This window comes from Taeniopygia guttata, chromosome 1, assembly GCF_048771995.1.
Source record: "Taeniopygia guttata chromosome 1, bTaeGut7.mat, whole genome shotgun sequence".
Lineage (NCBI taxonomy): Eukaryota > Metazoa > Chordata > Aves > Passeriformes > Estrildidae > Taeniopygia > Taeniopygia guttata.
The window spans coordinates 95,746,676-95,760,936 of NC_133024.1; the positions used below are offsets into that span (position 1 = coordinate 95,746,676).

The following is a 14,261-nucleotide window of genomic DNA, read 5'->3' on the forward strand; positions in this document are numbered from 1 at the left end:
ATTCTTTGTTCTGAAGTGTTTGTGGAGCCTGTGCTGGGCTCAATTTTTAAAAAATAAAGCTTTTCAGCTCCCTAGATAACACCACACCAAAAATTCACATACACAAGTTAAAAGAAGACTGTGTCAGTGAGAATCAACACAAATAGGAAATAAAGTCAGAGTCTGCTGTCACTAATGCTTTACCAGACTGCAAAGGCTGGAAATGATGGTGCCTCAGAAATCCTAGAGCTGTAATTCTGGGTGCGGAATTTTATGCTGAGCAAGACAAGCAAGGCAACACATTTAAAAACCCAACATATGAATAGTCCATTTATTAAAACAAAAGACTCTTCTACCATAAGGAGGTTACAAGAGAGATTAAAAGAAAATTAATGTGAATATCAATCATAAGTAACAAATATCATTGCAGAGATATACTCCTGCTGAAAAAGGTTCAAGCCTTTATACCTGTTTATATCTCTCCTAGAAGGCAAATGAAGACATAGACCATATCTCTCTGTCTCACACGCTCTCTCACACAGTGTCACAAGTTACAGGAAATGACATCAAGCCATTGAGCACAAACCTAATTCCAGAGTACGCAATGATTCACACATTGACGTGGTTTTGTGAGTATTGACGATGTGAAAAGTTAGATCCAGGAAAAGTTAGATCCAGCTCTGCACATAGAAACTACCAGCCCTGGTAGATGGGAGAGCTTCTGGTTAATCTTTCATCACTGCTGGTGTTACCTTCAGACAACATGCATATGGCCTCATCGGTCTGCTGGCTGTCAGTCGTCGAGATCTTCTTGGAATCATGGATGTTGCTTTGGTAGTTCACTGGTGAGGGATAGGCATTTTCCCCCACAGTTGATGAGGACATAGATTCCCAGGGTATTTCTCTTTTTCGCCATTTCAGGTCCACTCTCCATCCTGTCCAGCCATAGAAAGCTAATGTGAAGAGAAAGCCCTGCATGGGATTAAGAACCCCCTAGGAAAGAGAAGTGCAACAGGAGTTACACCAGCATGGAAGGCTTCATCCTCAACTCTAGCAAAATGATTTGCATGTATTAAAAACTTCCCTTTCACTGAATGATTGCTGACTTTAAAATACACTATTTGCACACAAATTAAAATTTAGCCACCACAGATGCAAACAAATAAGAGAAAAATATCATGACTTGTCTTCTAAAATGCTGAGGCCATAACAGTAAGCAGTAAACATGAAATGATTTTCTAGCATGAAGTTTAGCCAGTCAATCCCTTGGTGTATTTTTAACGTTCCCCACAAGCTCTGGGCTTTTTTATTCACAAAAGCACATATATTTTTCATTACAAGCCAAGTCAAATATATGAGAGGAGACACTAGCATAGACAGTCAAGCTTTTAAAAATAGCTGGAATTGATTTGTCTGGAATTGCTTTAGATTCTTGAGCCAGTGAAAATGTCCATCAAAGTGAGATGGAAAAATGGGGAGAGGCGCTGAAAAGAAAATCCCAAGGGATCGCCAAAAACTTTTGTCTCTGTTCCCAGTGCCATAGAGACTTAACAAATTAATGGCTTTAGATGCTTCTATTTCTCTCGTAGGAAAAGAGGGAAATTATTTTTACAGGCATTTTAAAGCAGAGGTCACTCCCCAGACTTTGCTCTAGGTGAGCAAAAGCAAGGTCCCTATCACATGAATGTGTTCACCCCTTGTCAAAAGAGCAGGAGGAGGTTGTATCACTAAAAATGCGGATGTTGGAGTAGTGGCTGCTGCTGCCTATAATCTGTCCCCCACAATCCTCTCCTGTAGAAAAGCAAAAGCAAGCTGAGTTAACCTTCAGGCAATGCAGTCAGGCCCTCACTCAACACCCACCACTGAAGGGAACCCGGCAAGGTAAAAGAGAACAACCACGTGGAGAAGGCAGCTTAATAAGGGGAAGGGGTGGGGGCAGAGCTAAGGGCTGGGCAGTGGGGTTTGGTCTCCAGGGAAAGGGGGATGGCCATCAGGGATACCTGTCCAGTGAGGGGACAGGGAAAGGAGAAACCAGGGGAAGTTACACAGGGGAAGTTGACACAGAAGTCCAAATGCTTTTCCTCCCAGGAGGACTGGCTCTGTGGTGAATAGTTACTGCCATTGCCAGGGTTGAGGACTTGGGAATTGACCGAGGTGGGAGAGTTCATGGGATGCTACATATCACATCAGTTGCATCACTTAATCCTTCAATACCAAATTGCTCAAATGCATAAATCATACTCAGGTCTTACACCTATTTAACAACTCCAGAATAAATTCTCCAGGAAAATGAACCTGCACTGTTACCTCTGAAAAATCCTTTGTCAAATATTCTAATAGGAGAAAACAGGCTACAGTAAGAGACCAGCATCTTACAGGTATTTTTGATGCCGTGTGTGAAAGATTTTTCTCCTATTTGTTCCCAAATAATGATCCAAATGTCATGACATAAGATGCAATCATTCTTTATAATAATAAAAAAACCCCACCCTAGTTGCAAACAGAGAATTTCCATGAAATGCCCATTTAATTGGGAAACCTTCAGGAACTGTGAGCTAAAACTTTGAAGCTTGCATTATGGCAGAGTTTAGCAAGGTGAGGCTAGAAATCATTGTAGTTATCTGTTCTTGAAATGGGAGTGATCTCTCACAGAGAGAATACATACTCCAATAAATGGGAGAAAAAATTGGTCTCTAAGACATTTTTTGCAAAGTTTACATGTGAAAAGCACTCCCATTGACTGCTCATTCCTTTCTCTTACCTTCTGCTTTTCTTCCTTAATTTTCAGAGTGTTTATATCCCTCAAAATCATAAACCCCACACTATACAGGTGTTGTTCCACCAGTCTTAAAACAGTGATTTCTAAGCCCAAGTAATGTCACAGCTGACCCACCATTATAATCCAGGTGATCAGTGCAGCACTTCTGATGTTTTTCAGGGGCATTTCATTGATGTCTGGCTGCATTTCAAGGTAGAACAAAAGGGTCTCGTTGATGATATTGGATGACCAGCTACAGCAGGAGCAAAGAAGAAAAGGACAGTTACATATGGATGTGCATGTAAAATATGCTTTGCTTTCAAAACATAGAAATTAAAATAACTTGAAAGGCAGTAAGATTTTTTTCAATCATAGAATCATTAAGGGTAGAAAAGAACTCTAGGATAATCAAGTCCAAGATGGTTGGATTTCTTGCTAAATCTCAATCTGAAGGGACCTGTAGGTCTGTGAAATAACAATCAAGGGCCAGACACCTCCCTACTCACCCAAGCCTAGAGAATATAAATCAATATACGAAAAAAAATCTGATAATTTAAACTTGCTGCAGAACAGTAAATTGCAGAATAAAACTGAGATGAGAAGGAAATGTGATCTATAATGGGAATATCATGCATGCTGACTTCTTTCCCTTGTGCCTTAGAAGAGTTGTGCTCACAGACAAGGAACTCAAATATATGCACGTGTTGTTGTAAAAGGCTGCAGGATTTCCATCTGAAGTTAGAATTTCAGGGTCAAATTAAAGACTTTCAGAATGTTCATTAAAAAACACCAAAAAGCAACACAAAAGTTGACTTCTAAATCCTTCAAAATGTTAACAATTATTTTTAATAAAGGTAATATCTGTTTCCAAATAAGGATGAGCTTAATCAAGCCTCATTCATTGAAAGAAACTGAGTATGTTCTACACTAAATAAGAGATTATAGAAAATGGCTGTAAGTTCCTATGACATCTAAACAGTGAGAGAAGCATTTCCCTATAGTTGTACTGCGTCTTCAGAAAAGAAACCATCAGCATTCATGTCATACTTTCTAAGGGGTTTTATATTTGTCCTCTGCACAATTATATCTTTATCACAACATAAAACCTCCTGCTCTCCCCTCCCAAATCTGTAGGCATCTCTTCTATCCTATTTTGCCCCAACCTGCTGTCTTTGACTAAAGCGTTCCATATTTTACTTCTGGGATGGAAGGAAATCTTCCCTATGCTTCTAAGATGAGACTGCCTCAGTCTTTCCCTCCAGTAACCTTTGAGAAAGTTTTTACTCTCCAGAGCTTATGTTTTATTAGAGCAAAATCCTAAACCAGAGCTGTGATTTTATATTTTTATTAGGAAAGCCCAGAATGAGACAGAATGGAAATAAACAAATGTCCCCACAATGTCCATGGGAAATTGGCCTTTCCTTTCATGCTCTTTCCCAGATAATCAAGCTGGCCACCATTCCGTAGGTTGCAATGCACTCTGTGGTGCCTCTGGGCTCTTTCTTTCCACAGCCCTGGAAGCTTGGCTGAATCTCTGCTCCTTATTATTTCAGCAATTTCCAGGAAGCCATGCTGCAGGATCCCTTGCTGCTGTCTCTCACTCCCTCCTCTGCTGGCTACCCCACCCTTCACATTGGAAACTTCACTTCCAAGCCAAGAGGACTGTTATTCCCCCCCAAAAGAAAATAATTTCCTTTCAGAGCACTCCAGTAGACGGCAGCCAAGAGAAGATACAAGAGGCAGCCTTTCTTCCTGCTCAGCCTGTTAAAGCAATGTAATATGCATTAATACACCTGTGTATAAAGAAGTTAAGTGGGATCTAAAGACTGTTAAGTTTAGCCTTCTCATTTCACCACTCCAGAACTCCTGTTGTCCTATTCTCCTCCTCCCTATCTCTTTTCTGTCCTATGCCAAAGTACTATTGTCATGGGGAAAGACGAAATATATAGATAAGAATATATATATAGAGAGAGAGTTTTATTTTCCGGCATTTCCTTATTTTCTAGTCAATATCCATGAGTTTTTCAGGCATTTGAAAATGGTAGAGCCCAGAGGTGGCTGCACTGTATGATCAGACTTAGAAGCATTTTTATTGCAGGTCCTCCGTGATGTGTTTGGTGCCAAGAGGCTCTGAGAAATGTTGATTACAGAAAGTCATCTGTCAGCCCACAGAGCTGGGAGCCTGCTCTACCAGACAGCTTCAGTCGATGCCCAACCTATTGGGAAATTTTTGCTATTGTTTCTTGTTGCTTTTGCTTTTCTGTTGGTTAAACATTTTATCATTTCCTCACAGCCAGTGAGTGATTCAGCTCCTTTGTGAACTAGTTTAGAACTGCTTTTTCCTTAGATACCTTCCCTTCTAAGCATAAAGACAAACAAATGAAGCAACCCATCCATCTTTACTCCTGTCCCTGACTCTCTCCCTCTGGGAAAAAGGCACTTTAAACAAAATAATGCACCTCTTACCAAATAACAAATACCAGCATAATTTTGAAGAAGCGCATCTGGATCTCTGTCCCCAGACGTCTTTCATTCTCTGTGTAAATTCCTTGTCTCCCTTTCAGTAAAGAGGCAACTGAAAAGTATAGAATTATGTTCATTAATATATGCACATCTTGTTAGAGTAGGCACAAAAATCCAGAAGACAGAGGCCTGAAAGAGGGAACAAAGGAATGAATGGATTTGTCTCCAGCAGCTGTTCAGAAGCTGGAAAGACCATTTTCAAGGAATCTCACATATAGCCTAATACTAAAGGAAAATAATTACACGCAGCTGGATTCCTAAAATGAAAGATATCCCACTATTTTTTTTCTCTCAGTCCCACTGAAAATATGAAATAGTATGATCAACATAATTCTGTTTAATAACAAAAGGTAGCATGTACCTTCTATATAATGTGATATAATTATCATGTGATGTTTAAATAGAATCTTCTATCTTATTTTGCACATTGTTTTTCATTGTGTCATTGATACAACATTAGCTACACCTCTAAAATATGAAGATGGATTGTCAGCAAAAAAAATTATGCCACATGCTGTTCAGATATCACAAGGAATATACAAATGCAAACACAAATATACAAAGAACAATTTTTTTAATGGGAACAACTTCTTAAAAGAACAACTATTTCTTTGAAAATGAGTATGGCTGAGGGACAGAATGAATGGGATAAAGATTGAACTGAGAATACTTGATTTTCTTCAGCTTTTTTGTATAATCAATGTGTAGATTAATTCAGGTACTGCAAACGTCTAGCAATGATCATATTACATGCAAAGAATGCATTGAATCTGTGGCTTTTTTCCAGCCTCACTTCTTCCAAGCACTGGATAATAAATTGAACTGGAACATCAAGATCCCATCTGAGTTGTGTACAATTCCCATTTGTTTCATAATCTCAGAAGTGACAAAATTCTGATCACATTTTATTACATTTTTTTGCTCTAGGGCTGCCAAGAAGTTAAATCAACTCTCAGATCTCACCAGCTAGAATAAATTACATTTCAAAGTCGAGGTTGGTACCAAAACTACAGTAGAGTTAAGCATCCGGGGTACATGGCCTCAAAAGCTTTAAATTAAGTAACATGGAAACATGTTTGCCCACCTGCAGTTAGAGGCTAGTAAGAGAATATCTTGTGTGTCTCTAGGGCAAATTTCCCATCAAAATGGAGTCTTCATTTCCGTAGGCAACTGCTTCCCACCCTGTGCTGTATCTTTATGATTTAACAAGGAGCTGTCACACATCACTGAGTACAAAGCCATGACTTTCTACAGTACTATGTTGCTAAATAACAGAAACAGATTGATGCTGGCCATTAGGAACGTACCTGCTGATACTGTCCTTCTAAACAGGATTGGGTTGGCCACAAGCACTAGCAGGAGTGGGGCGTAGGTTGTGATGTAATGTGGGATTGCATGTTCCAAGCCATTTTCACAGCTGAGAAGAAATAATTAAAATATTATGCATTTTTTCCCCCACAGCTCACTTCTCTGGCTAGTCTATCTATGTCACCTTTAACTTAAAAAGAAGGGGAAAAAAAAGGAATTAAGCAAACAGATGCAAAATTTTAATTTATGGACCTTTACCATCAGTTCACATGGGACACAAAGTTGATTTTAAACATGCACTATCTGTGGATTCTTCTCAAATTGAAAGGAAAGCTAAAATCAGGAATGGGAGAAGGGTGTCTCATAGAAGCTGTATCACAGTTGTGCCTGTACTGCCTGGCATATTTCTTCAGGGCCCTCTGAAGCCCAGGCAGGTATTTTAAGCATAAACACTGACTCAGTGGGACATCCTTGGCAGAGATCAAAATGCTCAGCTTTTGAATGTCTGTCTCTAAAGCTGACCAAAAGACACTCAAATGACCAGAGAGAGCCCAAATTTCACAGTCTGTTTCCAGAGCCTGCTTACCTGGAGAGAGAGGGGTAGTAAAGCAGAGCAATCCCCTCCACACAGAGCATCACTGCAAGGCCCCATGTCATCATGTGGTACAGCACAATCGTACTGCAAGCACCAAACATAACAGGCACAATTAAAGATATCCAACCTTACACTTCCCCCATTGCAAGGTAAAAATAGGATTCTCACTGAAAAAGATCTTTACAGACAGGAAATTGTGCAGAACAACACTGGCAATACATTAAATTAAGGAAAGCAGGTAGGTGGGGGCAGTCCTTCAGAAGAATAAGCCAAAGCAGTTATTCAGGCTTGCATGTGGAAGTCCTGTCCCTTCCAGCCTGTACGGTGGAGGGGACAAGACTTCTTCCCTACCCTTATTATTGAGAAAGAACCCCTGCATCTTTCATTTCTCCTGCAGAGAGCAAATTAGCAGATTAAAATTTAAGAATGGAGATGAGCATCCTCACCTCCATCCTTTTGTGATTTGTAGAAAATAATATTTAACATTTAGAGCTGGATACTGCTCCCATCTTAGGGAGATTCAGATCTGTGTTTGTAGAAAGTCTTTTGATGCTTACTCTGATCTCAGAATCAAGTCCAAATACACATGATTTTTTGGTTAACAGGGATGGAGGAAGGAGGCAGGTCCCAGCTGTTTGACTAGAACTTTGGGACTTTAGACTGTTGAGAATAAACCTGATTTTGTAAAGTTAACTCTTAAAGCATGGTACTTTCCAAAGAGTTTAGGTTCTTCTGTCACAGGCATTGCAGAAGAATATATGATAAATACATGTTTTTCTTATGAGGGACTTTAAAAGTGTGATCAGAAGGGCAATAATGACCACACTCGCTGAAAAATTGCTAAAATAAAATAGCAGAGAAAAAGCAAAAAACAGAATTAACCATATGAAATTAACAGGATGAAGTCCAGCACTTTCTCCCTCCAAATTTTCATTTTCAGTACAACACTATATTTTTGCTGCAAGAATCAATTTCAGATGCAGAGTAGGGACAAAAATAGTCATCTCATTGCCATAAAGTTTATATACCACAATTTGCTCCATATTTTTCCAAAGGTTAAATGAATTCAGTTACATTTAAATTTAAGTTGGACATAAATCAACATCTGAGCATTGCCCTGGCAATTTAAGCACTTAGAACACCACATCCCTATCATTACCTGGTAACTATATGAGCATCAGATGGTTGTACAAGACTCACTCATACTCTTAGGTAGCTGCAAACAGAGACATACAGTGCTGGAGGGAAAAAAACAAATTCAGAGCTTTAACTCTGGTACCTCAGTCCGGCTGATCTTCTCACCACCAAGTAAGAATCAACAGCATAGCAAAACAACCACCAGAAGCCAGCACTATATAACAACTGGATCCACATCTAGAGGGGAAAGAAGTGCCAAATGTCACAGCTGCTTCTCCAGTACCACTGGCGCAGGGAAAGGACTCAGACCTTTGGCCTGGTGATTTATTCTTTTAATGTGTGTATTTTCCAGATGAGATTATGAAGTATGAAATCTTACTCAAAATCACAGGAACATTGTTGTAGCCTATGGGTCAAGTTGTAGGTAAATTGAACAGCATTTGTTTTCACAGCTCATTTTCTGATTTAGAAAACCTGTCATTTATCACTCTGTTCCTAACCTGAACATGGTAAAGTGAAGCCCAAAGAAATTTATAGCAAGGATGTTTTAATTTTAGGTTAAAATTGCAGTTGTTTCTCAGTGGCTGAGGCATAAAAATATATCTGAGGTCAGTCATAACCACAGTGTGCCTATTCATTTGTGGGTTCTGCATGTGATGGGTGTTTTCTCCATGCACAAGATGCTTATCAAGAAAAAAACTCATTAATGAGAAAATCACTCATGCTCTGGAAGAATACACCTACTGAACTCCCTAAGTGATTTCTTCAATAACAATCCAAAGGAAACAGGTTCAAGTCACGCTAAATATTCCACAGCATTCTTGAGTTGACCCTTTGCATTTTTCCCATGAGCTTATATAAGAAAAGTGACCTTTCTTTGCCACTGTATATAAATTCCACATTTCTTCCCCATAGGAGCTAGCTCTTTGTAATAATCTGGGAGTGTTTTAATATTCACGCTATCTTTCCTCCAAGCCATCTTTCAGTTCTTATCTGAATATCCTTTATCACAGCTCCGTAGTAGCATCGTTTTACATCTGGAAATCAACATACTTGTTACTGAGCCAAATGCTGGTGAAGAGAGCTCTAGCAGTCCTTCCTCCAAAAGGCAAATCAAGCTGGGAAATATTTCCTTTCACCATGGGTGTAGACCCTACCTCTAGTAATTTGTGGCATGAATTATTCAGTACTTAATTCAAACATCATGGTATTTTCCTAGTGCACAGGAGGCAGAAAATAAAATCCCAGTCTTCCTTCTAATGCACTTTACCCATAGCACTCAGCATGTAACTTCATCATCACATTTACATGTTTGCTGCAGTTGAAAAATGCACAATTTACTACCCATAAACACACATATACAAAAATAAACTGCAGCATCTTTCCAGAAAAGTCAACACAGATAAAACTGTCCAAAAATAATATAAAGCAGATGCACTTAACCCCTAAAGCTTCATATGGTATCTTACTTTTTAGCAAAACATCTTGCTGCAGTGTCTGAAAGGGCACTCTGCAAACCATTCAAGGCAGATGTCCTAAAGTTTCACTATTTGGAGTTTGTATAGGTTTGTGGTTAAGAGAAATAAAACAATAGTACTAAAAGAAAAATAAAATAGAATCGGAAACATTTTATTAACTCACATGAGAATACGTTAGGGGAAATGAGTGGAAGAAGGGTTATTTTTCATTCCAATATAGTTGAATCTAAATTTAAAATTACTCAAATTACAGCATTTTCCTGGAAGTAAGGGAAAATAAAAATTGTGGTAGACCGCTAGGCTGCTCACAATCTAACCTGAAATTCAAATGAAAAACAAACAGTCTGCATACTGTACCCTGTTATGTTTAAAAATAAGTTTTTATTTGTCATGGGCCAGAAAGTGAAATATGAGGAGGAGAGGGTTTTGAGCAGAACATTCTTGCTGCAAGATATTGAGATTTTTGGTTCTTTGTCAATGAAAAAAACAACAGCATTTGCATCTAATAAGGAAAACTTAAAGAGGTGTGATAGAATTAAGAATTGATAGATGTATACAATTTATATTTGTGTCCATGGCACAAAACTATCCTGTTTGAAACTGCTCTTATATAGGCATATAAAGCACAGTGAGTTCAATTTGGCATATATTGCTTTATTTTAAAACTAGTGGAGCTGAATAATTTTGACATACAACCTATCCCCTGCTACATTGTAAACTTTGAATTGCAAAGCAAATACTGCTATTGCTCATGCATTAATTCATTGGCGACCCCACATTCCTATTGCATCTGGGTAAAGTGATGGTCTTGTCATTCTCAATGTTTTGGTAAAAATCATGACCTTTATTCTTGTACAGTAAGCTCAAATTATATTTCCCAGTGTTTTGATTATAAAATTTGATCTGAGTTTCAATGTGTACTTTTGGAATGCATTTACATTTTCTTATTCTTGCATTTTAATTCAGATGATACTCAATTAGACTTGGCCAGGTGCAGTCGAGATGCAGCCCAGCAATCTGAGCTGAAATCCCACATGGCAGGGACAGACCTTCTGCCAGCAGATTTGTGGCTATGAGTATATTTCTCCTGTTGTCCCTCTGTGTCTAAAACACACAGTCTCGTGCCACAAAAGCTAATTTGAGCTACCCCAAGTTTCAGGAGGTCCTTGCTGCCACCACAGAGGCTGCAGTTTCTGACACAGAAGACAGATAACCTCATGCCACCAGTGCAATGGAGCCGCTGGGATATTCGTGCTGCTGTGCTAGCAGAAACTCAAACAATGGTTCACAGCCCTTTTGGGGTTGCTTATATGTTTTTGGTTCTTTGTCCCTGACTTTGGTGTACTCCACTCCCCTGGCACTCCTGTGAGGAGTGAATACTGCAGAGCTCCCAGGATCAGCCTGACCCAGCTGCCCTACAGCCCTACCACCATACAGCACCATCAGCACCCTGCCTGCCCTGACCAGGCCCACAGAGGGAGGCATGAACGCACTTGCAGGGGTGTGGCAGAGGCTGAAACCATCATATCCAGGCTCTGACTCACAGCCACATTTCCTTTTGGACACAGCAATTTTCCTTTCAGATTCCCCCTGTGGAAGGACTCTTAACTGGGAGCAGAAGAAAGGGGGGATGATCTCGGTACCTACCGCACTCCCCACACAGAAAGTGGAAGGCCACACGTCAGTCCCGTTCACCACAGAAATGTTAGCTATGAAGCCAGGGAAGCCCAGCCATACACTTGACCTGAAGATCATACCTAAAGAAAAAAATGCATTAATGCTTTGAATCTGCTGGTGTGATTTGAGTCACATGCTTTTCCCTGCCACATATTTCACATCGCAGCCCAGATTTTGTGCGTCTGCAGGAAGGCGATGGCTGCAGAGGAGCACAGCAGGGACAACTGTGCTATTTAAATGTCAGTGCGATCATTCAGGGAAAGTAGCCCCAAGAGTCGGAAGCTGCTGGGACTTAAAACATTACACAGCTAAGGCTCTCATTTAGAGATGCTGTCACATGCTTCCCAGCATTTAACAGATTGACATGAAACACTAAATAACTGTTTACCAGCATATGTTCATACACTGATATTCACCTCTCTATAAAATCCCCCATTGCAGAAAAAGGGTTATTTTTCACTTTTCTCTGCCTTCATTTTACAGGCTGTCCTTTTCCTCTGTCACAGGACTGAGCAAAAGCAGCACTTCTGAATTAGGTAACAACAATGCCCTTTTAAAAAATGAACTTAGAGTTTGTTCGTGGGGTTTTCTGGGTTTGTTGAAATAAAGCACCAACAGGAAAGAGAACTAAATGGCCAGGTTTCCATCCCACCAAGAATGAACTGTTTTCTACTCACCGAAGTGAGTCTAATACATAAACAATGGATAACTAGTTTGAGTTTGCCAGTGAAAGAGGAGGAGAGAAAAATAACTTTATTGTTGGCTTCATCTGACTGAAAGGACCTTTTCCAAGTGCATGCACATACGTATTTTCCATATTTCTTGCTTTACTTCCTTTATAATCTTTGGTTTAATATTGGTACTTATTAGGTACTGTGAGAGAACCTGGCTGGGTGTGAAAAGGGAAGAGAAATTAAGCACAAAGATACACAGACACACAGACTCACTCACAGCCCCCAGCAGTGAGACAAAACAGCACTTCTTCTATTACCTAATGTGGGGGTGGGGGGGAATGCTTCTGTAGAAACAAACTTGTCCTGTATTTTCATAGCACAAGTCATGAGAATTTATACCCAGTTTGACAGTAAATGACTGATGGGAAAAATTACCAAATGGCTGATGGGACAGCTCAAGACATACTAGTTTCACTTTGACTCATGCATTCTGTTTTAGTCTCCACTGGTTTATTCCTCCAGACTGTCTGCTAGGGTCTGGGCAGCAGCTTGTCCTTGATAAGGTAGCTTTACTCACATTTCAAAAGCCTGTGTCCAGCATGATCTGTGTGCAGCTGCAAGTCAAACTCATTTTCTGTCTATGTGATGTGCCCAGAGAAGCAGCTGGCACATGAGCAGGAGGCACAGTTGGTCCAAAAGGATTTGAGGGTATAGAGGACAGTAGTTTTCAAATCCAGTTCTATGGATTGGCTAAATATTTGATGTCAGATTTATTTTCCAATGTGCTGCCTCACCTCCACTTTTATGCCTTACTCTGAGAAGCAGTTGCCATTCTAGATTTTAATTTGGTTTAAAGCAGAGATTTTGGTGCAGATTTGTCAAGAGCTTTCACTTCCACAGTATAACTATTAAACAAGAACCTTCTCCCCAAAGACCCATAATTTCCCGATCTCACTTAGTCCAAATCTTCCTGTGAACACAAACAGCATGCTTCCCTCAGACATCTCTGCTGTCCACTCACCAGCTTCATTTGTCTGTACCTCAGAGCAAAAAGAACCTGTTACAGCAATGGCAAGGACATAAAGATCACACTTACCTAAGCCTCCAAGGATGTCACAAATAGAGATAAAGAGAAGGATGGTGGAGGAGGAGGAGGCTTTGGGCAACTTCCGTGGGCTCTGTCCCTTCTTTGGCAGAAGCTGCAGGATGGTCAGTAGCAGGCTGATGGAGGCACTGCCAATGCAGACTCCACAGAAGACTTCAGGCTGGAAGTCCATCACCAGCTGTGTAGCTGCATCCCGGTTTGGGCAGCAGTAGGTTTCTAACCTTGGAGAAGCCATGAAACGTCCGACTGGTGGAGAGGCCCCACGAGCAGAAGAAAATGCTGTTGCTTCCCCAAGGCAGCATTCACTTTTTCTTCACCCTCCCCATTAGTCCTCGGTGGTGAGAATCACGCGATTGATGGATCATGTGCTGCTGCTGCTGCTGCTGGAAGTAAATCCCCTAGAGCTGCCTTTCTCAGCCTCTCCTAGCAAGGAGATCAGATCTGAACAAGAAACCACAGTGAAATGTGAAACATGCCCCATGCTCGCTCAGAGCCATTGGCAACAGTTCACTCAAATATTTCTGCTTGCACACTATGTGATACAGGAAGACTTAAACTCGTCAGAGCATTGAAGATGATTTAAAATAAATAAGGATGCAGATACCAAAGTGGAAACATTAAATTTTGTGTTTCTCTTTAGCCCCATCCCACACAGCACCCTTTAATTACCTCAAATTAATTGAAAAGTTGAGTCCAGACACAAGCAGTCCCAGTCTTTGCAGGGAAAAGCAGGAATATAAATCCACACCCTAACCCAAATCTCAGTTTTAGTGATCCAACTCACCAATCTCTATAAATAAAATTAGAAACACGATACCCTATCACTGTAGAAAGAGATTACATTTGGAAAGAAAATATTAAGCTCATCCTATTTAAATCGCGGGCACAAAAAAAATCCACTCTTTAGTCAGTACTGTCTGCATTAGATCAGCTTGACAGGGAAAATTCCAGGACGCAGGGTTTCTCAATAACATATTTTTCTGTCTCTCTCTCTTTTTAATTTGGTAAGGATTTAATATGAAAACAG

The 14,261-nt window shown here is 40.1% G+C and overlaps 1 protein-coding gene across 1 annotated transcript; it reads right to left on the reverse strand.

The window, feature by feature from the left end:
- Positions 1 to 281: 281 nt before the first annotated feature.
- On the reverse strand, positions 282 to 13,671 carry GPR143 (G protein-coupled receptor 143). The gene is made up of 8 exons (XM_002187191.6): positions 13,226 to 13,671; positions 11,426 to 11,535; positions 8,443 to 8,537; positions 7,155 to 7,247; positions 6,568 to 6,677; positions 5,204 to 5,312; positions 2,873 to 2,990; positions 282 to 972 (listed from the first exon to the last, which is right to left on the reverse strand). The coding sequence occupies exons 1-8, from the start codon at positions 13,467 to 13,469 to the stop codon at positions 673 to 675; spliced, it is 1,179 nt and encodes a 392-aa protein (XP_002187227.2). The 5' UTR covers positions 13,470 to 13,671; the 3' UTR covers positions 282 to 672.
- Between the last annotated feature and the right edge of the window lie 590 nt (positions 13,672 to 14,261).

Excerpts from the sequence above, each read along its gene's own strand:
- GPR143 (XM_002187191.6), bottom strand. The coding sequence starts at position 13,469 with ATGGCTTCTCCAAGGTTAGAAACCTACTGCTGCCCAAACCGGGATGCA. Across the intron at positions 7,248-8,442 it reads AGAAGATCAGCCGGACTGAG|TACGATTGTGCTGTACCACA; the intron begins GTACCAGAGTTA and ends TGGTGCTTGCAG. Across the intron at positions 973-2,872 it reads TGATCACCTGGATTATAATG|GGGGTTCTTAATCCCATGCA; the intron begins GTGGGTCAGCTG and ends TCTCTTTCCTAG.